The sequence below is a fragment of the Lissotriton helveticus genome, chromosome 4_1, assembly GCF_964261635.1.
Source record: "Lissotriton helveticus chromosome 4_1, aLisHel1.1, whole genome shotgun sequence".
NCBI lineage: Eukaryota > Metazoa > Chordata > Amphibia > Caudata > Salamandridae > Lissotriton > Lissotriton helveticus.
Genome location: NC_136063.1, coordinates 701,977,096 through 702,002,518, shown reverse-complemented (window position 1 = coordinate 702,002,518; position 25,423 = coordinate 701,977,096). Strand labels below are relative to the sequence as shown.

The window sequence follows — 25,423 nt, the reverse complement described above, 5'->3', positions numbered from 1 at the left end:
AACCTCGCCTTCCTCAGATTCGCTAGGAATAATTACAAAATACACATCCTTAGTGAAAAGGCCTCCTTCTTCCGCGCTCAACTTGATCGTGCCAAGAATAAACCCAGGGAATTATTCAACATTATCAAAAAAGAATCTGCTTCTGCCACCCCCAAATTGACCGCTTCTACCGAAAATTGTGAAGAAATTGCGAATTTCTTCTCTGAAAAAATTGCCAAGATTGACGCATCCTTTGCTTTAACTCCCCCCCAGCAATGTGTCTCACCCCTCCTTGTCCTCCCACCTTTGCCGCCTTTCTCCCCTTCGCCCCCTCTAGATCCTTTTTCCCCTCCAGATCCTGCTCATCTCCCGGTCACCCCCCAGGATCTCTTCCCCCCTAGCACACAGCCTAAAAACAATGCATCCTGGCTTCATTTTAGCCCAGTTACCGAGCTCAAAGTACTCAACATCATCTCCAAGCTCAAACCCTCCTCTCATATCCTGGACCCTCTCCCCGCCAACATCGTACAAGACTTAAAGCATATCATCACTCCTTATTGGACTACCATCATAACTCCTCCTTGGCTACTCTACCTCTTCTTTCCAGAGCCCCGAAAAAAATGCGTCCTGCTCCAACTAGACAAACACATTGACTCATTTTGCCTTCTGGATGTATTACAGTCAGGCTTCCGAAAGGGTTGTAGCACTGAAACTGCAATGCTCAACATTGTTGATGACATCCATCACTTCCTCGACAAGGGTGAGGCTTCCCTTCTCATCCTTCTTGACCTTTCTGCTGCCTTCGATACTGTCAACCACTCTACCCTACTCAATACCCTCAAAGTTCGGTTTGGCCTCAATGGTCCTGTTCTTGAATGGTTCACTTCCTTCTTCCAGCACAGATCCCAACAAATCAAAATCAGCAGCTGCCTCTCTAAGCCTATGCCTTTCTCCCTGGGTTTTCCCCAGGGGTCTATTCTCTCTCCTTCTCTATTTAACCTCTTCATGGAGCCCCTCACCTTCATTCTAAAGAAAGCAGGTATCAATTACCACCTCTATGCAGACAACACCCAACTTTACTGTAAAATTAAATCCCATTCAAATATTCTGCTCCTCAACGGCACCCTGATTAAGATCCAACAATGGTTCCATCACAATCACTTGAAACTCAACCCTAAAAAAACAGGCTCCCCATTCTCTTTGCCCCTAAAAATAACAGGCTCCCCATACAACAATGGCTCTCTGACCTCAATGCTCTCAACTGCTCCCTTACCACCTCTAGCTCTCTCAAATCTCTTGGAATTAGCATTGACCAAAACATCAGCCTTTCCCCCCCACATAAAAAACGCTGCCAAAGGAGCTCTCTTTTCACTTTTACACCTCAAAAAAATCAAACCCTTCATCCCTGCTGATGACTTTAAATCCATTGTTCAATCATTAGTACTATCCAGATTAGACTATGGCAACGCTTTTCTCTTAGGTACTCCTAAGGTCCACCTAGCCCCAATCTAGTCAGTCTTTAACCTCGCGGCCAGGCTTATCTCTGATTCTAAGAGGCGGGAACACATATCTCCCATCCTCAAAGATTTCCAATGGCTTCCCTTGGACGGCAGATCCATCTACAAGTACGCCTGCATTACGCATAAAGCCTTGCATCCTCAAACTCCACTATATCTCTCCCAAAAACTTCACAAAGCTGACTGCTCCAGAGAATTGAGAAGCACCAATGCCCTCATGCTGGTCACTCCCTTGGTTAAAAAGAAATCCACCCAAGCACGCTCTTTCTCCTGTAATGCACCCACCATTTGGAACTCTCTCCCCTTCAGCTTAAAAAAAGATCTCAAACGGCACCTTCTCCTCAAATATTGGGGTCCTTAATCCAGTTTCTTCCCAGGTGTTTCATAACCTGTCCCTTATGTTACCATGTTCCCCTCTGCTTTTTACCTTATCTGTCACCCCCGCTTATCTCCCCACACCTACCCCTATCCTCCTTCCTCCTGTTCACTTGTACTCACCTCATTCCCCTTCATGTTATCTTCTCGCCTTTCTCCCTCCCTAGCTCCACCGTAACCCCCATTCCTTCTCCCCTCTATTCAGGCCTATCACACTTACACAGTCATCCAATACCCAGGTTGGTTCTAAATGTTACTGCCTATATCTTGGATTTTATATTGATTGTTCTTGACTTGTTGCTCTCATTTTTCTTATGATTGTATTATTTGATCTTGTCCTTCTCCTGTAAAGCGCTCCGATACCCTTGGGTCTAGCTAGCGCTATATAAAACTGTTTAAATAAAAATAAATAAATAAGGGACTGAGGGCCATACGCATCAAAAGAAAAACCGATCGCAAACGGGCAGATTCTCGGAATCTGCCCCTTTGCAACCTGTATTTTTGCATTTTGGATGCACCATCCCCAATGCAAAAATCGCAATTTAAGTAATATCTAGATTGTGATTACTTAAATTGTGATTGCATTTAAGGAATCGCAAATTGAGATTCCATAAATGCAATGCTTTAAAGTAAAAAAATTTGCGATTTCACTATCAATTTGTACTTGATGGTAATTTGCAAAAACTGTGAAAAATGCACTCAAGTGCATTTTTCAAAGGTCTATTTTACACACACACATGCCCTGGGGGCATGTGTGTGTGTGTGTGCAACATGTACTCATATGCAGATTTCAGGGGTGCAACAGGGTATCTCTTTGGAACCCTTGCACCCTTGAAATTGCATTCGCAATTTACCAGTACCTATTGGGTACTCGCAAATTGTGAATGCAATTCCCATTCCTTCCTATGGGCCCCAAGGCCCATAGGAACGAATGGGAAGACAATCCTTAATTGCAACTCGCAATTTGCGAGTCGCAATTAAGGAATGTTTAGAAATCTCTATTTTTCCAGCAATATCTACATGCATAGGCTTTTGCGATTCATTAATTGCGATTCCTTAATTATCGCAATTAAGAAATCGCAAAACCATACCTTGATGCATGTGCCCCTGAGTGAGTGGCAGTGAATGTTATTTTAGTAGGGCTTTTATCCAAGCGGTTTCCAGATAAAAGGGATTTTCTTGTAACCCAGGTGGAGGAGGAGGTTACTGCTACCCCATCATAACCAACCTCCTAGTGTCTTGCCATGAACAATTATGATTCAATTTCTGAAGTTCCGTTTCCTAAAACGGCATAAAAGAAAGAACTGCTGTATAACTTCCACACAATGTTCTTTTATCCAGATCAGGGTTCTCCGACGGGTAGCTCAGGATTTAATGGAAGTTCGCCAGTATCCTGAAAGTAGCCCCTTGTAGTGTAGCCCAGCATGGTAAGTAATTCAGAGGGTCCTGCAGATTTAATGAGGGAAGCGCTACACATGTCTATACCCTAGAATAGTGAGTTTAATTGTTACAAAAAGCAAGATATGATTTGCGTGCCTTTACCCAATACGGAATGTGCGTATTTGACATTAAACACATTTTGGAAAACGAATATGCTAAGCTATGAAAACAAAAGGATTAAAAATACAAAATATATTTAAAGCTGCTCTTTGAATAATAGTTTAATGATCTCTCAGGGTGCTAAACATATTGTTGGATACTTCTATGTCATTCGCATTAGATCAGACCCAGAGGTCTGGGTTGTTGCTGAACTATGAATTTACCTTGAAAAACCAAAAGAAAAAGAAATGCAATAAATACATTAAAAAATATATTGCTTCTCTGAACACGTGCTAGCAGACCACGGAAAAATAAGAATCAGCTGTTGGCGTGTGTCCAAGAAGAGAACTTCAGTACTATGGTCCAGTGTGGTAACACAAGAACAGAAAGGAGGAATTGGCTATGGTATTAAGTAAATGGAGAAGTACTACAAACAGAACACACTGAATACACTTACACAAACAAATTGTAGAAACGTTCCCAAACAGACAAGAATTCACAATGAAAAGAGCTAATATGCATACGTTTTAAAATCCACAACATACACAGAATGTGAATCTAAACATTGTGATGAAAATTGTACAGTGCTCATTTTAATTAACACTTACCAAAACCGCTTCCAGCAATGCAACTGTGTCCTGACTTTCGAACTTTTTATTGTTGGTAAACCAATGAATAAGCCCCATGATAAGGGGCTCATACAACTGTCTTGTCACCTAAAAAACGAAAGCAGAATAAACATGAATTTCTGCATTCTGAAACCTCTAACAACTTTTTATTTATCAAGAGGCTGCACTGGTTTTAGTGATTCTCCGGCTTTTTTGCCACTATGTTGTAACTGCACAAGGAATTGTAAATGTAACATCCCATTTAATGCTGCCACACTGATGCTGACCTCAAACATTAAGCTAATAAAAAGATACTGGGAGCAAAACCATAATAAAACATGACAATAATGCAACACAGAAATCAGCAGAAATCTTTTTAAGGGTTACATCTGTTGACTCCTCAGATAAGTGCCAACAGCATCCCAGAAAGCCTTGTGGCAAAAAGATTATATAGAGAGATACATATCAATGATAAGAGATGGGGCGTGGCTAAGCACGCAATGGGAGAAGACGCACTGGGGCAGAGCTCCGCTTCTCCAGGCCAATACTCCGCTAAATTTATCCGGTGGTGGACAAAACTTGAGGCGCAGTGACGCTGGGCGAACGACTGCTGCTCGGCGGATTTTGGGGCCAAACGACAATTTCCAGCCGCACCAGGAGAGACTGACGCGGCGCGGCCGCCATCAATGCTGCCTGCTTGGCGTTGCAAATCACGGGAGAACGGGGATTGAGGCCCAGCATTAGGCCCCGAAGCGTAGCCTGGAAAGTGGAGAGGCCGCGCCCACGTGGAGGCGCCCGTCTTGGCGATGGGGGGTGCGCTGTGTTGATCTGGACACCCGACTGTCGCCTACCCTAGAGGACCCCCCCACCCGGGGCTCTGGATTGGTGCGCCTTGAGGCGGAATGCCCAGCCGGAATAAAGTCATCTGCGAGGGGCCAAGACTCGTGATTGCGCGCTGGGCCCTGAGGTGTGGCCTGGCGGGAGAGGAGGCTGTCCAGACCATTGAAGCCGAGACCGGCGGAGGAAAGCGCTGCGGCGACCTGGTGAGACGCTGGCACTGGGCCGCATGGCTGGCTGATTCCCTCGCTAGCAGCCCTGCGGAGCAGAAGGGGCGGAGGCCCACGGTGGGTGGCCCGACTAGACCGGAGGGCCCATCGAGGTGAGGCCGAGGCTTGCGACCGCACGCTGGGCCTTGGGGCGCGACCTGGTGGGTGCGGCGTCCGCATCCGTTGGAGGGTGCTGAGACTGCCGCAGGAACTCGCCGCAGAAGCCCAGAGGTGAGCGGGGGTATATGAAAATTAGTCTGACCCTGGCCCAGTGCATCACCACCCCCTTTTCTGTAGCCAGGTTCTGAACTGGGATGGTGCAGTGAGCTAAAAAACGGTGATGGATCAAGCCCTGATCTTTTGACTGGGTAGGAGTGTTCTGCTTAATTCAGATGCTCTGTCCATCACCACCCCCTTTTCTGAATCGTGAGATTGTGGCGGAGCGCAGGGTGGGGACTTACCTGAAGTAACGCGATGTCAGTGATAAACATATGTACATGGAACATACGTGGCATTCATACACCCTCACGCAGATACCAAATTGACTCCTACCTTAAGCGGCATCGAATTCACGTCGCCCTCTTGCAGGAAACACACCTCAACAAGGCGGAAGTGTATACACTACGCCGTAGATGGCGGGGGCAACTTTATAAATAATAAATGCGTGACCCTCAACTGAGCAACGTCCCCTGGTCACAGCGTGAGACCCATACACTGGGCTGTAATAGTTCCAAATCATTATTGGGGGCAACTTTATGCCACGAAGTTCTCATCATACGCTCGTGGGGCACTGATATGGGTGAGGTCCGGGACCCCCTTTACAGCCTCGCACACTCGTATAGATCAGGAGGGTAGGTTTGTAATTGTGCAAGGCAAGCTAGACGGGCGACCTGTGGTCCTGACATCGATATACGCCCCTAACACTGATCAGGGAGGTTTTCTTGCAAAACTATCAACAGACCTGGCACCTTGGCACGGGGTCCCCTGGATTTTGGGAGGCGACTATAATTGTATCCTTGATGCTGGGTTAGACCGCTCCTTCCCGCCCCTGCCGGGTACCCCTGCACAGGGAGCGATGAAGGCCCTGGTTGCCTGGGCCCTACAATGGAACTTGCATGATGCCTGGCGAAACCGCAACCCCTATACGAAAACATACTCCTATTACTCAGGCGCACACGCAATGCATGTCCGATTGGACAGATTTATGCTATCTAGCGAATTGCTCCCACATGTCGCTGACACCTGTTACATGGGTCGCACACACTCCGACCACAACCCGCATATGCTAGGTCTGGCCTGGGATTGCCCTCACCCGCCAATCCCCACCTGGAGGCTACAACCGGCTTTATTGCTGGGTGCCCCTTTTCGTAATTCATTAGGTACACAGATTGCGCACTACTTTGAGGAGAATACTGACACAGCATCCACCCCCCAAATCGAATGGGACGCATTTAAAGTTGTCACTAGGAGCCATTGCCTGGGTACACAAGCTAACATGCGGAAGCAACTAGATGGGGAACTAACACACATAGAAGCCGACCTACTCCGATTGGAACAAGACGCAGTGGCGGGCAATGAGGAATCACTATCGGAAGCACGCGCAGATCACGAACGCTTGCTAGAGAGGTTATGTCATATTAACTACGCAGCCCATTCAGCACCCACACATCATCTTGGGGACAAACCTGGGAAACTGTTGGCTTGGCTGATTCGACAGGAAGACAGGGTGACACCTGTGGCAGCGCTACGTACTAGTCAGGGAGACATTGTGTACACTCAAAGCGACATAGACACGACATTTGTGAACTACAACAGAATGTTATACTGTTCACGGTTACGAGTCCCTCGCACTGAGATAATTGCATACCTCTCGGACATACCACTACCGGAGATTGATGACACACAGAGGGACGAATTAGAAGCCCCGCTTATGCCAGATGAGTTACGTACGGTTATATTTGCTTTATCCAATGGCAAGTCCCCAGGCCCAGACGGGCTGCCTGCTGAATTTTATAAAGCCTACAATGATATTCTAATCCCTGAGCTACTAAAGGTATACGAGGCGGCTATCTTGGACTCCTCCCTCCCCCCCACGATGAACGATGCGAACCTCATTTTTCTCCCTAAGCCTGGCAGAGACCACATGCTATTGGGCTCGTACCGACTGCTGGCCCTCCTGAACACCGATTATAAGATACTTGCCTCCACGCTGGCTCAGCGTTTGGCCCCCTTGGTTCCTAACCTTGTGCATAGTGATCAGAACGGCTTTGTACCCACTCGCAGCACCTCCCACAACATAAGAAGGCTGTTCAGAGTGCAACGGTACGCTACGTTACAGTGGCCTCGCTCGGGGTGTCTAGTATTGGACCTGGAAAAGGCCTTCGACTCCGTGGAGTGGCCTTTTCTCCTAAAAGTCTTGCAGAAATATGGCCTTGGCGTTGAATATATCGATATGGTCAGTTTACTGTATCAGAAACCCACGGTGCGCGTCCGCACAGGACGCCTACTGTCAGACACCATCGGTGTAAAGAGAGGCACTAGGTAGGGATGTCCTCTGTCCCCGCTGCTTTTCTCGTTAGCAATCGAGCCACTGGCAGCGCTACTGAGGACACAAGGTGTGGAGTGGGGGATCCCCCTGGCAGGTGGTCTCCACACAGTCTCCCTATATACGGATGACCTCCTTTTATACGTCAAAGACCTGACCTGCTTGCTGCCGACGCTGTCTGGCGCCTTTCACAACTTTGAGACTATGTCGGGCTTCAGGGTCAATTGGGCCAAATCTGGAGTATATTCCTTTAACCCAGACGCTCAGGAATGCGAGATCCGCATCAATGACGAGAGGCTCACCTGGTACCCCACTACGTTACGATACCTGGGAATCCATATCTACAGAACCCTGCCAGATGTGCTGGAAGGCAACCTAGTGCGGGCAATCTCTTCCTTACAAGCGCAAATAGTCTTTTGGAAGACTCTCCCCCTTAATGTGCCTAGTCGAGTTACACTGACAAAAATGATCGTTTTACCAAGATTACTGTATTATTATGCTAACATCCCAGTGTATGTCCCGGCGCGCATTTTTAGGGAACTGGAAACTTTGGTCAGGAACCTGATATGGAATACAGGGAGACCCCGGGTTGCATTGACAAAACTATACGCACCTGTGGATGCGGGAGGACTAGCAGTGCCTAACCAGGAGCTTTACTATCTAGCGGCACAGCTACAGTGGGTGACGGGCTGGTTGGGTGGACGGCACCTAAGTGACACTGCCACGGATACTACAGTCTGGACCAACGCGCAAATCCACGCACTGTTCCACCCTTTGGCCAAGCCTACATGCCCTTCACAGTTACACTTAGCAGTGGCCCGCAAATGCTATATTCGCAGCCTGAAGCTCACCAGAGCAGTGACGCCCTACGCCCTAGCACTCCCGCTGTTGGGAACACCTAGAGAAGGCGGCGTAGTAACGAAGGCCGCACTGACACCCTGGGCGCGGGCTGGGATAGACACGCTAGGGGACTTGTATGCAGATGGAGCCCTGGTTCCCTTTGCAACACTAGCTGCAGACACGGGACTCCCAGCTGGGCAGTTCCTGCTACACGCGACCATCACGTACACGCGGGCCTGGAACGATATCTCCGAAGAGTTGCCCACACACCCTTTAATCCAATACTTATATGTCATGGGAAATGGCTCCCATGTGGTCCATTGGCTGGCGCAGGCGCTATTGGCACACACGCAGTGTTCCTTACAGCCACTCCGAGACAAATGGGTGGCAGACAAGGGAAGGGCATGGACGGATAAGGAATGGGCGATGGCAATGGCCAGTCCCCGTAATGTACCACGCAATTCCCGCTTTAAGCTTATCCAATTTTATATATTGCACCGTGCGTACTTGACGCCTAACAAAATTAACAAGTACTTTGCGATCACAACTACTGCGTGTCCGAGATGCTCACTGACTGATGCGGACCTACACCATATGGTGTGGTTCTGCCCCAACATACAGTCATATTGGCACACAGTGACGGTTCTGCTGGCGGAGAGCGCTGGTGAGAGCCATCAAAACACGTGGGAGGTATGCCTACTGGGTCCTCTACAAAAGAACGAAAAACAACAAAGTTCCTTCTAGATTCTGGGACCTAGGGCTCATAACAGCCAAGAGACTGCTCACTAAACGGTGGAAGAGCAGTGAACCCCCACACGTGCAGCACTGGCGTACCTCATTTGACAACTGGGCAAGAGCAGAGAGCATTACTTTACATAGGGAGGAGACGGCGGGACTGAGAAAATTCCCCATTGCGCAACTCTGGGATGATACCTTGAAGTCTTTCCACCGTGTGTGCCTTGTCCAGGGCATTACTTAGCCACTTTCCACCCGGGGCCCCACCTGGGTAGGGGATGAGATACAGAGCTACACATCCACACGACCGCAAATTGCCTCGCACCTACATGTAATGAATTGCACCCACTTTACACAATACTACTACTGACCCATGTAACGACGGCACTAATCCCCCTCAGCGCCGAGAGCTTGCTCTCCACCGGACATGTAGGATCAGTTAAACCCCCCCCCCCCTTGGGGGGCTCCTCGCTGCGGCGGGCTCCAGCCTATCGCCCCCCCCCCACACTAACACTTCTCTAACACCGAAGACGCCCACTCATGACAATATATGGTACTACCTCTTATTTTAACTGTTGTACCCATTTTATTTTCTACCTTTCTAATTTCTCCCCCTTTCTTTCTACGCTAGTTACGCATTTTAGCGTTGGAACAGTTATTATACATGGATTAATGCATTTATCGCGTAGTTCTTTTGAATATCGGATTTGTATATCAATTGCTCTCCACTTCACAACGCTTGTGCATGGATGCACGCTGGACATGACGTCACATGCTTACCAAAGAGTGGGAGTTGGCAGCGACGCGTGCTTGGAAGATCAGGCCAAAGGGAATTATATTTAACACATCACACGGCGCATGGCACTCTGCACTCACTAGCTGACCACTATTCGCGCACCTTTTTCACAACATACTAAACCCATGATCATTATTTCTTTTTATCTTAATCACGGCCTGGGGCACATTCGGATTTTCAGATACCCTGCACACTCCAAGCCTCAGATGCGATCATTTTGTATTATAAATTATATGATTTGGCATAGCGCGAATAGTCCACTGGGGAACTGATCTCTGCTCTCTCCTCCCTCTCTCGCATTTGCTTTTACTCGCTTACACTCCTTCCTTGTGTTGGGTGGAATGAGGTGGTAATACTGTGATGCGGGGATATATGCTATCCTCCGACTATTATATTTTGAAGATGACATGATGTGTTACATTTGCTTGTTTGTGGAATTTGACACGTATTGTAAGTGCATAAAGAAACCAAATAAAGATATTAAAAAAAAAAAATCGATGAGATTATTATTATTATTATTATTATTATTAATAAACTAACTTTGTAAGCTCACAGCTGCCCCAAGAGGTTTCCCTAACAACAGAAATGGGTTCTGACTCACACTCAACAAGGCTGAGCCAATATAATAATAAAACAAAACAGTTGCCAATGCTGAGACTGACTCCTACTAAATTAGTGAAACAATATCATGAACGAAAACATGAAATCAAGCTTTACAAATTGCTATTTATTTATATGCAAATTTTTAAACCATCATTTGTTTTTTTCAAATAGAATTATCAATAGTGCATTTCAATAGAAAAATTGGACATACATACTACAGTGGGACAGCAATATTTACAAATACAATACTTTTCCAACATAAATTACATACATTTGGCCAATAACACAATCCTATCGATCCTATCGCATTCATACCACATCCATCCTACAAGTCAAGAAAAGAAAAAGTTCCTTGCAACTTTCAAATTATATGTTAACGCATTTGAAGCATCATAATCCTTTTGAATTTTCAATAAGTGAAAAGTAAATTAATTTTCTTATATCAAAGATCGGCTTCAAGAAGGCAAGGAAATAGGTCGGTCGACGCGTTTCGAACCACTCTTATTAACGGGTTCTCCTCAGGACCAGATAAAACTCTCTTCAGTGCTCCATATCAATTTGGAATCCTTATCTCTCAGATTCATACGTCACAAATATCCAATCACATGTATAGTGTGTAGTAATACCAATGGAGAAGGATCCACTTGTGGTATTATGTCTCTTGGTCTGGTGTCCACACAGACTCCAAGATTGTGCCCCACTTGGACCCCGTATTGATGTGGTCGGGTGTCCCTGCAGCAACCGGTAGGAAGAAAAAAAGAACCAACCAGGAATCGGAGAACAAACAACCAAGTCTTCAGACTTCTGCGGAATCTACTATACATGGTTTCCACGTGTAAAGAGGGAGGCATAGAATTCCATAGGGTGGGACCTATATAAGAAAAAGACCGACCATGCATACGACAGAGTTTGATTTTGGGGATAGTAACTGTAAACCTAATTTGCTGGGCAGAGCGCAAAGGTGAGGTAAGGTAGAGTTGTACCAGAGATTGCAAATATTTCGGGCCACTCCCATTTTAATTCTAAACATATAGCAAAGGGCTTTGAACTTGATAAATATGTTATGAGAAATGAAACTCCTCTAAACTCTCCAATGCAATTTAACAACCTTTGCAGAATCATGTTGAAATAGTATCAGGAGAGCATATAACCGAATACTATATAATCACTTATTGCATTTGTTGCGTTGCAATATAATGAAACATTACAGCTGACCGCTCAGAAGATGGTGCAAAATGCTACTGACATCACCTGATAAAGTAGTAAAAACGGAGCAAAGATATTGGAATAACATTGCCCACATGACCGATTAGTCCCCAAAACTCTTCCTATTTCCTGTAACATCAAGAAGAGGGAATTGAATTATAGGAAAAAGTGCACAAGCTTCTTAGTTCTGGATAAATTGGTAAAGTGCAATATACCAGTAACATCGGAGAATCACCGAGGGATCATAAGCAGGAGTTAGAAATGTTTCCAGCGAGATCTGGTTGGTCTTCATTTGGACCACAGACTGCATTTTCAGACTAATATGAAATCTGACCCAGGTCACGTGGGAATAATTCAGCAAGTTGCAAAGGTCAACGACTTGTGCCCTACTTACAGCACCTGCTAATTCCAGTGCAGATGGCAAAATCTCCAATTCGCAGTTCGGATATCAGCTAATAATCTCATCATATAACGAATCAATCAGATATTTCCTGAGCAGAGAGCAAATGCATGATAAATGACTTGGATGAGTCTATACGTGTTCGTTCCTTAAGGCGGAAGCACCAAGCAAGGTTTTGCCTTTCAAACTTTTGTGGGACCACATTTCAATACTATATAGAAGAAAAGTAATTACTTTGGTGACGTATGTAATCAAAAGGGAGGATACAACTCAGTTGCCCATTGATTAACTAAATTGTATCAAACCACCCATAATGAATTTAGCTATAAATCTTTGAGTTTAATAGTTGTTGTCATTGCAGCTTTTGGGTGAATGTAATATCAGATGGGCCTACCAAATCTCATTAGCGTGCTTTTTGAGCATGAAGGCATTATAATAACTATACATTTGCAAGCTCTTCAACAAATGTTGCAACCCCACTGCAGTGTTGCTCAGGGGTAAACACAGTCCATGTAAGAAATTTGCTGGAATACGAAAATTAACAACTTTAGGGGACACACGACTTATCCTAAGAACAAACAATTAGATCTGCTACTTAATAGGGAAGCTAATAGGCACCCTTGTTTAAGTCCGCTGATGAAACACACATTGCCGGCATGATTATTATTAAATGAACTGGGGCCCATGAGTAAGAGAACAGTAACACTATTCCCCACAAAATCATAATAGGTCTTCCAGCCTGCAAAGCCTAGCAAACAGCGCCCAGATTCTCTCTCAGGTGATTAGTGTGCGATACAAGTCAATATGACATGACAATAAAGATCTGTTGACAGTGTAGAAAACACTTAAGGTTGAAATAGGAACAACACAGTGGGCGCGATTAAGGCAGCAGTTATCTCAGTGGAAACAAACAAAAACGGTTAGGGGTTGCTGACTGGCTGATAGAAAATCCTTTTGAGTAATTATGGGCTAACAGACCTCTAATTTTCAAGGGAAATAGCTACACATTTAGCAAAATGTTATCACGCAGGCCAATCACGCGGGCCATAACTTGGCCTACAAGAGGTAACTAACTGATAAAACCAGGAGATAGATAGATATAGATATAGATATATATATATATATATATATATATATACACACACATACATACTACTGGCGATAGCCAGTAGGTATATATAGTTAGGACCTAGTTTCCATAGGAAATCCGCAACATTCTGTTGGGAATAACTTTGGCACCGGTTGAGGAATTTGCGTAATTTTCCAAAATGTAGGCCAGCTCCGCTCCGCTCCTTCCCTGCAAGTTTCGGGGGGATTCATTATGCGCGGGGGGCGAGAAAAAAGGGGGGTCCCAAAACGTGTTATCCCCATGTTATTTTCCATAGGACCTTCAGACACGGCTACAGCCGAACCGCTGAATGGAATTACACCAAACTTAGCAAAATTGTAGGGACTGGTACACAGAAGTGCCTTTTCTCTATTTGGTGAAAGTTGCTCCAGTGGTTTTTACGAAAATTAACTTCAAAAAAATGTATATATCTATTTGCGCACCCGTACGCATATCTCTCCGTGCACGAGCTGCATGCTGATTGGCTGCCACTGTCTGTCAACACTCCAAAACAGAAATTGTGGGCAGCCATCTTGTGCCTCGGTAGGCTGAGGTACAGGAAAGCAGAAAAACAAACGTGTAGAACTCAAAAAGGGGGCAGGGTAGAAGCACCCTGACCCCCTAGGCCTGCTCAGGGGTCCCACAAGGACCCCCCAAGGCAAAAAAAAATATTTTATTTTTTTTAAAAAGTCACGGGGTACGCGTACCGTACGCACGCGCACGGTACGCGTACCCAGCTATTTTTAAAAAATATATATATTTTTGGGGCCTGGGGGGTCCTTGTGGGACCCCCTGAGCAGGCCTAGGGGGTCAGGGTGCTTCTACCCTGCCCCCTTTGCGAGTTTTCCACCTTTGTTTCACTGCTTTATTGTGCCTTGGTTCTACCGAGGCACAAGATGGCTGCCAACACTTCCTGGTTTGGAGTGTTGACAGACAGTGGTAGCCAATCATACATGCCTTCCCGAGAAAGCTGCATGCTCATTGGCTGTCAACACTTCTAACCAGGAAGTGTTGGCATCCATCTTGTGCTCGGTAGACTGAGGCAAAAGAAAGCAGAAAAGCAAACGTGTAGAACACAAAAAGGGGGCAGGGTAGAAACACCCTGACCCCCTAGGGCTGCTCAGGTGGTCCCACTAGGATATTAATATATTTAAACATTAGCCGCTAATAGAATTAGCATTTAAAAAACCTTGCAAATTCACTGAAAAAAAACATAAGTTTAAGGCCTTATATAGTTAGGAATTAGCATTTAAAAAACCTTTGAAATTCACTGGAAAAAACCATAGGTGTCAGGCCTTATATAGTTAGGAATTCGCATTTAAAAAAACTTTGAAATTCACTGAAAAAACCATAGGTTTCAGGCCTTATATAGTTAGGAATTAGCATTTAAAAAACCTTGCAAATTCACTCAAAAAACTATAAGTTTTAGGGGTGTTATAGTTAGCTGGACATTTCACTCATACAAAACCATTGAAATTGCTCCTATATAGTAGTTGTACTAACTATATTTCGTGCACCCGCAATCCACTGCTGATGATGTCACATATTACATCATTCATGACATGGTCAGTGACATCACTGATGACATCTCAAACGCCATCACTGATGACATCACTGATGACATCATCTACGTGACAATCATATACAACTTTTCCTTCTCTAGTAAAATCTTTCATCACTCTTTGTAAAATACAGAGTATCATATTTGAATCCATTGACACAGCAATACAAGTATCTAAAAACCCACTTAGTGATTCCTAGATGTATACACACATCTAATCACTTACCTGTAGATTCACTCATACATGCTGTCAATGAACAATAAAACACTATCAAAAATACTTATACACCTATATCGACATTACACACCAGCACACAACCTATTCACATATGAAGTTATCCTACTCACTTATGCAAACAATGGATCATACTTACAAACTTACTTAGCTACACACTTATACAAACACCACTTCATAGTAAGTCATACATAGTGTATTATAAAATCATTATTACAAGTATACAGTCACTCACACAATCATTGAGTCTTATGTATACTTATACTGTCACATACACTGCCAAATGTTAGAATATGTAGTTTTAACTTCATATATCTACTGAATCAACTATTCACACATCTTTGGGCAGTCACACACCCCCTACCGAACCACACACACGCATTCACTCTCCCATACAAATACTCAGTTAACTAATTAATAACTAAAATACACTTTCACATAGCTAGTAAGCAACTGGAGAACCAGTTTACACAACAACTGACAAAGTGATACAGATATTCACACAGTTTAGTCACTATCCACTATATTTAGTGAGAAACTATACATTGTTAAAGAAAATTACACTGCTACTAAATCCTCCATCCAAATATTTATTTTTATATATCCACTCATTCCTCAATGCAAATTGCTATATATATAATGCATATTTAAATAACGAAGCAAACCACATTCACTGGATGATGTCATCAGTGATGTCACTGACCATGTCATGAATGATGTAATATGTGACATCATCAGCAGTGGATTGCGGGTGCACGAAATATCAATGGTTTTGTATGAGTGAAATGTCCAGCTAACTATAACACCCCTAAAACTTATAGTTTTTTGAGTGAATTTGCAAGGTTTTTTAAATGCTAATTCCTAACTATACAAGGCCTGAAACCTATGGTTTTTTCAGTGAATTTGCAAGGTTTTTTAAATGCTAATTCCTAACTATACAAGGCCTGAAACCTATGGTTTTTTCAGTGAATTTCAAAGGTTTTGTAAATGCTAATTCCTAACTATATAAGGCCTGAAACCTATGGTTTTTTCAGTGAATTTATATATATATATATATATATATATATATATATATATATATATGACCTAGTTTCAATAGGAAAAGCATGTATTTTTTGTTAATAACTTTGGCGCTGTACGGCAAATTTCACGAAATGTTAAAACCTAGTTTGTCACACACTTCAGCTGCTGGCTGGAAAGTTTTGGGGGATTCATCAAATGAGACAGAGAAAAAGGGGGTCCAAAAACACATTTTCCCCATGCAATTTCCCATAGGGATTTCAGATAGGACTGCAGCTTGAACCACTTAACAGAATTACACCTAGTTTGGCAGAAAGATAGATCTTGGGAAGAGTGCTTTTTGTAAGTTGGTATAAATATGTTCAGTAGTTTTGGAGTTATTAAAGAAAAAAGTTTGAAGTATATGTAAAGACATGGATTCACCGTGGTGGATCCGCAGATCCACATGCCAACAGCAATGGCGTGTTGGCTGGTCGCAACATGATAGAAAGGTTAAAGGTTGCCATTTTGTAAATTAGGACACTGTTCCCAGTAGGTGGGGGGAGGGGATTGTAAGGTGGGGGGGATGGAATAAAGTGTAAATAGGATTGAAGGGGTCAGTAAAGAGGTAATACTTACCCCCATAGGACTGATGGATGGAATCTGTGAGGGAGGGATACCTTTGTGCAAGACATTGTCCAAAATGTTTTTTTAGTGGGGCGTGAAGTTCCACGGGTCCACTGCAGCACTCTGCCCGGGCTCCTTGTATGAATATGCAGTGAATCCACGGATCCAGATCCCAATTTTAAAAAAATAGACACGCCCACACAACCACTCACACATCTATAAAGCCACATACACACACACACACACCCACCCACTCAGAGACCCAGTCCACCGCTAACACTCATTCATCCCACACAGCCAGTCTCACACACACACACATCCACCACCATACACACACACACACAACCACTCACACACCCAGAATTACAAAAACTTCAAAAATTCACTAAAAAAACCCTTAGGTTACAGGGACGTTATAGTTAAGCTCAGATTTTACACACACAAAACCATAGAAATTCAGCAGTTATAGTTCTCTCAAGTAACTATAACTCGTGCCTTAAGGTAAATATGACTCAAGCTCTTGCCATGCACTGCAAATTACCCCACATATTACATTACTCATGATATCATCTATGACAACATTGATAATATCACTGCTACATGTGCAGTAAAATTATTGATGAGAGAACTGTGCACAGTGAGGGCGCGAGCTATAGTTACCTTCCGGCATGAGATCTAGTTTCTTGAGATAACTATAACTGCTGAATCTATATGCTTTTGTGTGTGTAAAATCTGAACCCAACTACAACGTCCCTGTAACCTCTGTTTTTTTAGTGAAAATATAGATATACATACACACACAGATACTAGTAGGTAGTTCTAGTGAGGACCTAGTTTCCATAGGTTTTGCTAATAACTTTGGTGCCACTTCACAAATCTTCACAACATTTTTCCAACCAGTTTGCCACTCATATTAACTGCTGTCCGGAAAGTTTTAGGGCGGTTAGTAAAGCAGAGGCCGAGAAAAAGACATTTCCCCCATAGGGATTTTAGAGACAAATGCAATCCAAACTGCTGAATGGAATTACTTCAAATTTGGCAGACAACTAGACCTGGGTCTGAAAGAGTGCTTTTTGTAATTTGTTGTAAATCTATTCAGTAGTTTTGAGTTATTAAAGAAATAAATTCATGTATATCTAAAGATACAGATCCAATGCTGTGGGTCCACGGATCCACACGCCACCAGCAATGCAGTGAATGACTGGCCGCAACCTGTGAGAAAAGTGGCAGCATTCATTTTGTCAAGTGAGACACAGTTTCGGGGGTGGGTGGGTGGGTGGGGGAATTAAGTGTAAATAGGATATAAGGGGGCAAAGTAGCAGTATCCTGACCCTATGATACTGTGAGGGACCCCTCACGGGCAAGAAATTGTCCAAACATTTTTCTGGAGCACAAGATTACCCGATGAGCCATTGCAGCGCTCAGTGAAGCCCCCGTGTGAATCCGCAGCAGATCAAGACCCCAATTTCAAATAAAACACATCCACTCACAGACCCACTCACTCAGACACCCACACAACTGCTCACACATCCATACAGCAACTCACACACCCACTCAAGAGACCCAGAACACCACACACACACACCTGTACAGCTGCTAACAAAGCCACTCAGCAACCCACAAAACTACTTGCACACCCACTCACACATCCACACAGCCAGTCACAACCACTCACCCACAACCATACACCCAATCACACACCCATGCACAGATTCCCACAGCTAATCGCACCCAGTGACACATCCACCCACACACATCCACCCACACAACCACTCACACACCCAGGTTGCTGGGACGTTATAGTTAGGAAATAGCATTAAAAAACCATAGAAATATACTGAAAAAAAACAAAGGTTACAGGGACATAATATTTAGGTTCAGATTTTACACACAAAAGACCATAGAAATTCCGAAGTTATAGTCATCTCAAGTAACTATAACTTGTATCCCCGCCATGCACTACTAATTACCCCACATATGACATCTTCTATGACATAGTTGATAATATCACTGCAACATTTGCAGTGAAATTATTGATGAGAAAACTCTGCATTGCAGGGGCGCAAGTTATAGTTACAGGAGAGAACTATAACTGCTGAATTTCTGGGTTTTATGCGTGCAAAATCTAAATAAATGAATATATATATATAAATATATATATATATATATATATATGTATATATATATATATATATATATCTATCTCCAAAATGCCCCTGCTGGAAATCCCTCGCCTTCGTCTGGGGTGGCTCGATGCCGGCGGAGCAGAAGTAAATTAATATCCAACGAGAACGCCGTTCCAAACGAGCACTCGGGTAAAAATCACACCAGGGTTACTGCAGCATATCCAAGTATAGAAGGTTTATCAACTCCATAAACCTTACGAGACGCGTTTCGCACTCCAAGGAGCGCTTGATCACACAAAAGTGTCCATAAAGTTTGTCTTATTTTAAGTCAAGACTCCATCATATACATGGTCATAGAAAAAGGACTGCTCAAAAGAAAATGATGAGCGCCATCTTAACATGGTTAATACAGAACAGAATACATTTGAGCCGATTATACATAAACACAAGCAAATTCATTGAAAAGTCATGACCAAACATGTACCTAAGGAAAATCTTAACCCTTACATTGCGTATTTCCATGTGTATTTTCTGTAAAGTAATTATTGTATCGCTACTATCTATTGGTGCGTTGAATCTGACTTATGTAATATAATCTGCTTGTGTAGAGAGCTCTAATTTGGTCACTTTCCCGCAATCTAACAAGCATTGGCATAGCCAACAGGTCTGACTATTGGGACCTTATAAGTATTTAGGTATGCAGCACAATATCCGTGGTGCAACAACATCAACTGTTGCATGGCTAAACACTTATAAGGTCCCAAAGGCGAGACCTATTGGCTATGCCAATGCTTGTTCATTTTTTTGTAATACAACTACAACATGAGCCGCTGAACAGAATTGTACCAAATTTAGCAGAAAGCTAGATGTTGGTCCAGAAAGAGTGCTTTATATTGTGTAGAGATATTGAAGTTTAATTGCCAAAACCCTACTGAAATTTGATTGGCTACCAACACTTCAAACCAGGAAGAGTTGGCAGCCATCTTGTGATTCGGTGGAACTGAATCACAGCAAAAAACGTTAAAAAAAGAAAAGGGGGCAGGATAGAAACCCCCTGGCCCCTCCAGGCCTCTTGTGGAAGGGGCCATAAAAACGTTTAAATAAAAAAAAACAATTGGCAGGAGTTGTGCTGGATCCGAGAATTCCGCTGGAATTTTTGTTTTTAAATGAAGCGTGATTTGTTAATTATCAGGGGATGGGGTCCCCAGGGCCAAAATCTGCCCAGGGAAGGGGGGCAAAGCGGCCCCCTTCCTTTATTTAAAAAATAAAGTATTTTTAATAAAGAAAAAAGCAAGGCCCCGGGCGATGGGGTCCCTGGGGGCGTAATCCGCCCGGGGGGCTCCTGCGCTTCGCTAATTACAGTGGGCCAGGTCCAGGGGGGCATTAAGCAAAAACAGGAGGTGGCGCACAGCCCCGCCCCCAACCCCCCCCCCCAGTGCTTATTATGCCACGGGGACTACCACCTTCCCTGGCCTTCTTTAAACAGGCCCTTATGACCTCGCCAGCTGCCCCAGGGGCCAACAACCCCCCTGGGGCTTTTTTTTACATTGATTGAGGGGGAGGGCGGGGGGGCACGCAGCCCCGTGGACAAAAATCGAGAAAGAAAGGGGCTCACCTCCATGACCCATATCTGGCCTTGGGGACCACCACCCCCCAGGTCCGGCTCTTGCTACCGCACGAGGTTCCCACCCTTGGGAGGTAGCTGTTTGCTATGGCTTGGTGGGAACTTTACAGCTTCAGCCAAGCCATAGCAAACTCTGCTCCGCTTCTAACGAGCGAGAACATTAAAAATGCTCTTGCTTACTAGAAGCTATGCAGAATTGTTTTAGACACAGGGAGCTGCCTGTTAACCAACTTCCTCTGTCGAAAGGCAATGTCGGCTCCCACAGGACATGGGGAGCTGGCAGGGACTGCGAGTCATTCAGGCTCCCCCGCGGTCCCCAGCGTGAGAAACTGGGTGGGCCAGGACACCCAGTATTGTGGCGAGGCCCCGGGGATGGCCCAGGGAAGGGGGGTGGTGGGGGGGGGGGGGGGGGCACACACCCTATTCCCTTATTATTTAAATTTTAAAAAAACTAAAAAGCTACCAGCACGATGTCTGAGGCCCGCCCCCTTTCGCCACCATTCAGCAAATGCGCCTCCTAGCACACTGCTGGTTGGGGGAGGAAGTTCTTTTGGATCCTGAGGGTTCATTGGGGGTCCAGAAGCCCTCTTGTTTACTCCAGTAAGTCCGACACAGCAGGATTCCACAGAGTAAGTCAGAGGCCCGCCCCCTTTGTTCACCACTCTGCAAATGCGACTACTAGTTTAAAAAAAACATGGAAATTCACTTTAAAAAAACAAAGGTTACAGGTACATTATAGTTAGGAAATCGATTTTGAAAAACCTTACAAATTGGACTTTTTTCATATAACAGTACGTTTGCTAGGAGGACGAGACCTTCTGCCCTTTTCCTCTACCTCCTCCTTGTTTTCTTACATTACATCACAAAAGGCATTCACAATGTCAAGGTCTCTGGTTAAGCCATGTTCATCAATGTTTGATCATTAGTGTAATCTACCTGATCCACATCGCACGCCAGATGAAGCAGTACAGGGAAGGTACGTTTGTAAAGCTGGTACATGGGTGGAGAACCTGTACGTCCGTCTGGTATCTGAGTGGATTTACCCAACATGTAAACAACCAGGCTGTGCAAAAGCTCACAGGCAGCAACCTTGAAAATATTCAGAAAAATCATGATTAGATATATGATATTAAGAATGAAGCAATGCAAATAAAGCTTAGCAAGATGTGAGTGTGTGCAATATGTGACAGAATTTGAAAGCTCATTGACATGAGATGGAGAAAACCAGAAAGAGGCAAAAGTCATTTGCAACCCAAAATGATGATTAAAAACATTTTTAAAAAGTGCTCTTATTTGTCATACTTAAGCCCTTGTTGAACATCGACTGCATCTCATCCCGGAATTGCTATTGGCAAAACTGTGCATCATGTGCGTCAGAGGCAGCAACCACATCATACTGCATATCTACACACACTATTCTACAATCCAGCAGATGAAGAAGGCCCAGGAACATTTGGGCTCCATTGCACTCATTTATTCTCACATGGCATAACTGACCATTCCATTACTGAGCAAGTCACTCCAGGACAAGCTACAACACCACTGTGCCACACAGGGCCAGGAGCTCTAGCACACTGATTACATTGGAATACTTGTTTGAGTCTACTTCTGGGATTCTGCCTTAGTATGATTCTTGGGTTGATGGACTCATGTTTACTGCTCCTGATGTATACTGTCTAGGCGTATAGCCGATATTGTATAATGATGCATCTCAAATGTGTATGACATTTTGAACTGTTGTTGGTACTGACGGCTACGTATTATAAAATTGACCAAAATAAATGTGTATAAACATAGCAAACCAGTTAAAAAGATGCCTGGCTTAAAGAAACCCAAGACATCTTCCAAAAACCAACACAATTGCAGGTAAGCCACAGAATGCTTGCTGAAGAAAACCTTTTCAAGTGCTATAACAGTTCCCTTCAATTTTGACCTGTGATAAGTTAAATTATTTTGGTTAATGATTAGCTAAATGGAACATTTTGTTATCATTCTTTTTCCATGGCTTTCTTCTTCTCCTTTCTTCTTGGTCTTTTCTCTCAATTCCTTTTATATTTGGAAAAGGGGATGAAAACAAAGTATTGAGTCCAATAGTCTTTGGGTAATTCAGAGCTGGTCGCTGTTGTGTAAGGGGTCATTGAGTGAAGAGAACAGAACAGACATGTAAAACTAAATCCCCTTATTAAAATGTTATTACTGGGAAAACAAAGAAATTGCTCTTAGGACCCCATATTCATTATGATACTCTTCCAAGTCTCTGACAGCTTCACTGTAGGGAAGAAAGATCAGCAGGGGTACTCCAGAGATGGAAACATGGGCTGGAGGGGTAAGAATTCTACTTAGGTGAATGAAGATGGGAATTGATACAAAGCTGGCGGAGCTGCGTGTTTTGTTGTGGAACGTAAATGGATTGGGGGACAAAATCAAAAAGGGATAGTGTCACAAAACATCAAACGACACTCCCCAGACATCGTCCTGTTGCAGGAGACACACCTTATGGGTAATGCATGGGCACTTGATCGCTGGGGCTACAAAATGACAGTACATGCAGGATATACCTCCAGCTTCCCTGGGGTGGGCATCCTCCTCAGGAAGAGCTTCCCAATCTCAATTCAAAAGACGTAGTCAGACAGGCAGGGTAGATATGCTGCACTGACAGGCATTTGGGAGGGGTAACAGATTAATATAATATCGGTATATATACTTCTGGGCCTCCACTCTGTCAAATTTCCAGATCTAGGAGTGCTCATGCTCCAAGCATCAGAAGGAGAGTTTAGAGTAGGAGGAGACTTCAATATGACATTGGACCGACACCCTCCGAGAAGGACCCTCCCTTCTAACACTCAACTGGCAAACTTCCTAAGGGTGCTGGGGATGGTGATTGTCTGGAGGACTCTCAACCCATCTATAGACCACTTCACTTTCCACTCCAGGGCCCATGGTTGCATGTCTCGTATTGACCTCCTCATCTCAACTGCCTCTTCTCTCACAAAATTCAGAGATGTGAAACACCTGCAAGAGGTTTATTGGATCACCCCCCCACGTGGGTGAGGCACTGTAGGGTAATCCAAGGGTAAGGGACACACTTACCATAAATCCATGGTTTTTAAAGTTCCCAGCAATACGAGAGGGACTACTAAAACATACAACCCTTTATTTTCAGGAAATTGAACATTCAGTTACCTCCTCCCTGACTCTCTGGGAAGCCTACAAGGCGGTGATCAGAGGTCAGGCCTTCTCACTGAAGGCGGAACACAAAAGAGACAGAAATGCTTCGGTTGAGAAGCGAGAACAAGAGATCTTACAGCTTGAGAAATGATTAGCACAAGATACACAAATAGATACACAACACTGTCTGCGACTGAAACAACAGAAATATAGGACATACAGACAGATTCATCAAGGGAAATTGCGCTTGCAAAGGGCCAGATACTGAGAATTTGGCCCTTTGCGAGCGCAATTTTTGCATTTGGGATTCATCATCCCAAATGCAAAAATCGCTAATATTGAATTCGCAATTTTGCGAGGAATTGTATTTAAGGAATCTCTATTTGAGATTCCTTAAATGCAATTCATGAAACATTTAAAAATTGCGAATTCGCAATTTTGGGCCGCTATTTACCGCAAAGTCAAACCTCGAGGTAAATAGCGGAAACTTAGAAAAATGCACTTAAGTGCATTTTTTTAAGTTGTATGTTACACACACACATGTCCTTGGGACATGTGTGTGCGTAACACCAGCGTCCAATATCATTTCAGGGGTGCAACAGGGTGTCCTTTGGACACCCCTGCACCCTTGAAATCGCAAACTCAAAATGTGAATCGCTAATAGCGATTCGCACATTGATATGTGTTCCCATTCATTCCTATGGGCCTTTAGGCCCATAGGAATGAATGGGGAGTTATTCCTTATTTGCGATTAGCAATTAGCTAATCGTAAATAAGGAAGCTGTAGGAATCGCAATAAAGATTGCGATTTCTACTTGAATCCCGTTTTGCGAGTCTGTAATAGCGATTCCTTAATAATCGCTATTACAGATTCGCAAAACATGCCGATGATGAATCTAGGTGTTAGTGACAGAGGTGGCCAGGATCAAATATAAAGCTACACAATACAAGATTTACGAACAGGGAGATCGATCTGGGAAACGACTTGCCTCACTGGATAAGCGAGAACGTGCTAATAGATGGGTGGCGGAAGTGTAGTCTCCAGACGGAGAGCGCCTGAAAGACCCTCGAGCTATCGCAGATACTTTTGCAGCCTACTACTCACAAATATACTAATCTAACGAATCGACTTTGGCGCAAGACTCCCTGACTTTCCTAGCGGATAGACCCCTTCTGATACTCTCACCGGATGAGGCATCACTCCTAGAAAGTGACCTCATAGAAGAGGAAGTTAAACACGGCATCCGATCACTACAGTCAGGCAAAGCTGTTGGACCTAATGGAATACCTATAGAACTGTATAAACGTACGGCACCCACGATAACAAGTAGGCACACTCCCGGAGGAACAGCGACTTGTCTCAGTAGTAGAAATTTATAAAGAGGGAAGGCCACCTGAACAGTGTGACTCCTATAGGCCCATATCCTTGCTCAATGCAGAGCTAAAAATACTAGTCAAAACCCTTTCACTCCGCCTGACTCCACTGATGATGAAACTGGTTCATCCTCATCAATCAGGGTTCATTCACACAGCCAAAACACAACGCTAAACCTACAATGACTCCACAGAGTTCTGGGACAAGCACATAGGATCAAGGAGGATGCGATGATTCTGTCACTTGACGTGCTCATGGCCTTTGACACAGTTAAATGGCCACATCTTTTTGCTGTACTCCGCCATATGGGCTTTGGCCCAAACTTCCTATCCTGGTTGCAACTACTCTACTCACAATCCCTGGCGCAAGTGGTTGTTAGCGGTAGGGTCTCAGAGGTTTTTCCCTTCCACA

The 25,423-nt window shown here is 44.1% G+C and overlaps 1 protein-coding gene across 1 annotated transcript in view; it reads right to left on the bottom strand.

The window, feature by feature from the left end:
* The window catches only part of PRKDC (protein kinase, DNA-activated, catalytic subunit), a 3,158,350-nt gene that overhangs the window by 2,715,494 nt on the left and 417,433 nt on the right, over positions 1-25,423 (bottom strand). The window contains exons 25-26 of the mRNA XM_078687323.1: positions 21,406-21,558; positions 4,019-4,126 (exon numbers count right to left, since the gene is read on the bottom strand). Coding sequence (XP_078543449.1) covers positions 4,019-4,126; positions 21,406-21,558 — 261 coding nt within the window. The remainder of the gene's footprint in view (positions 1-4,018; positions 4,127-21,405; positions 21,559-25,423) is intronic.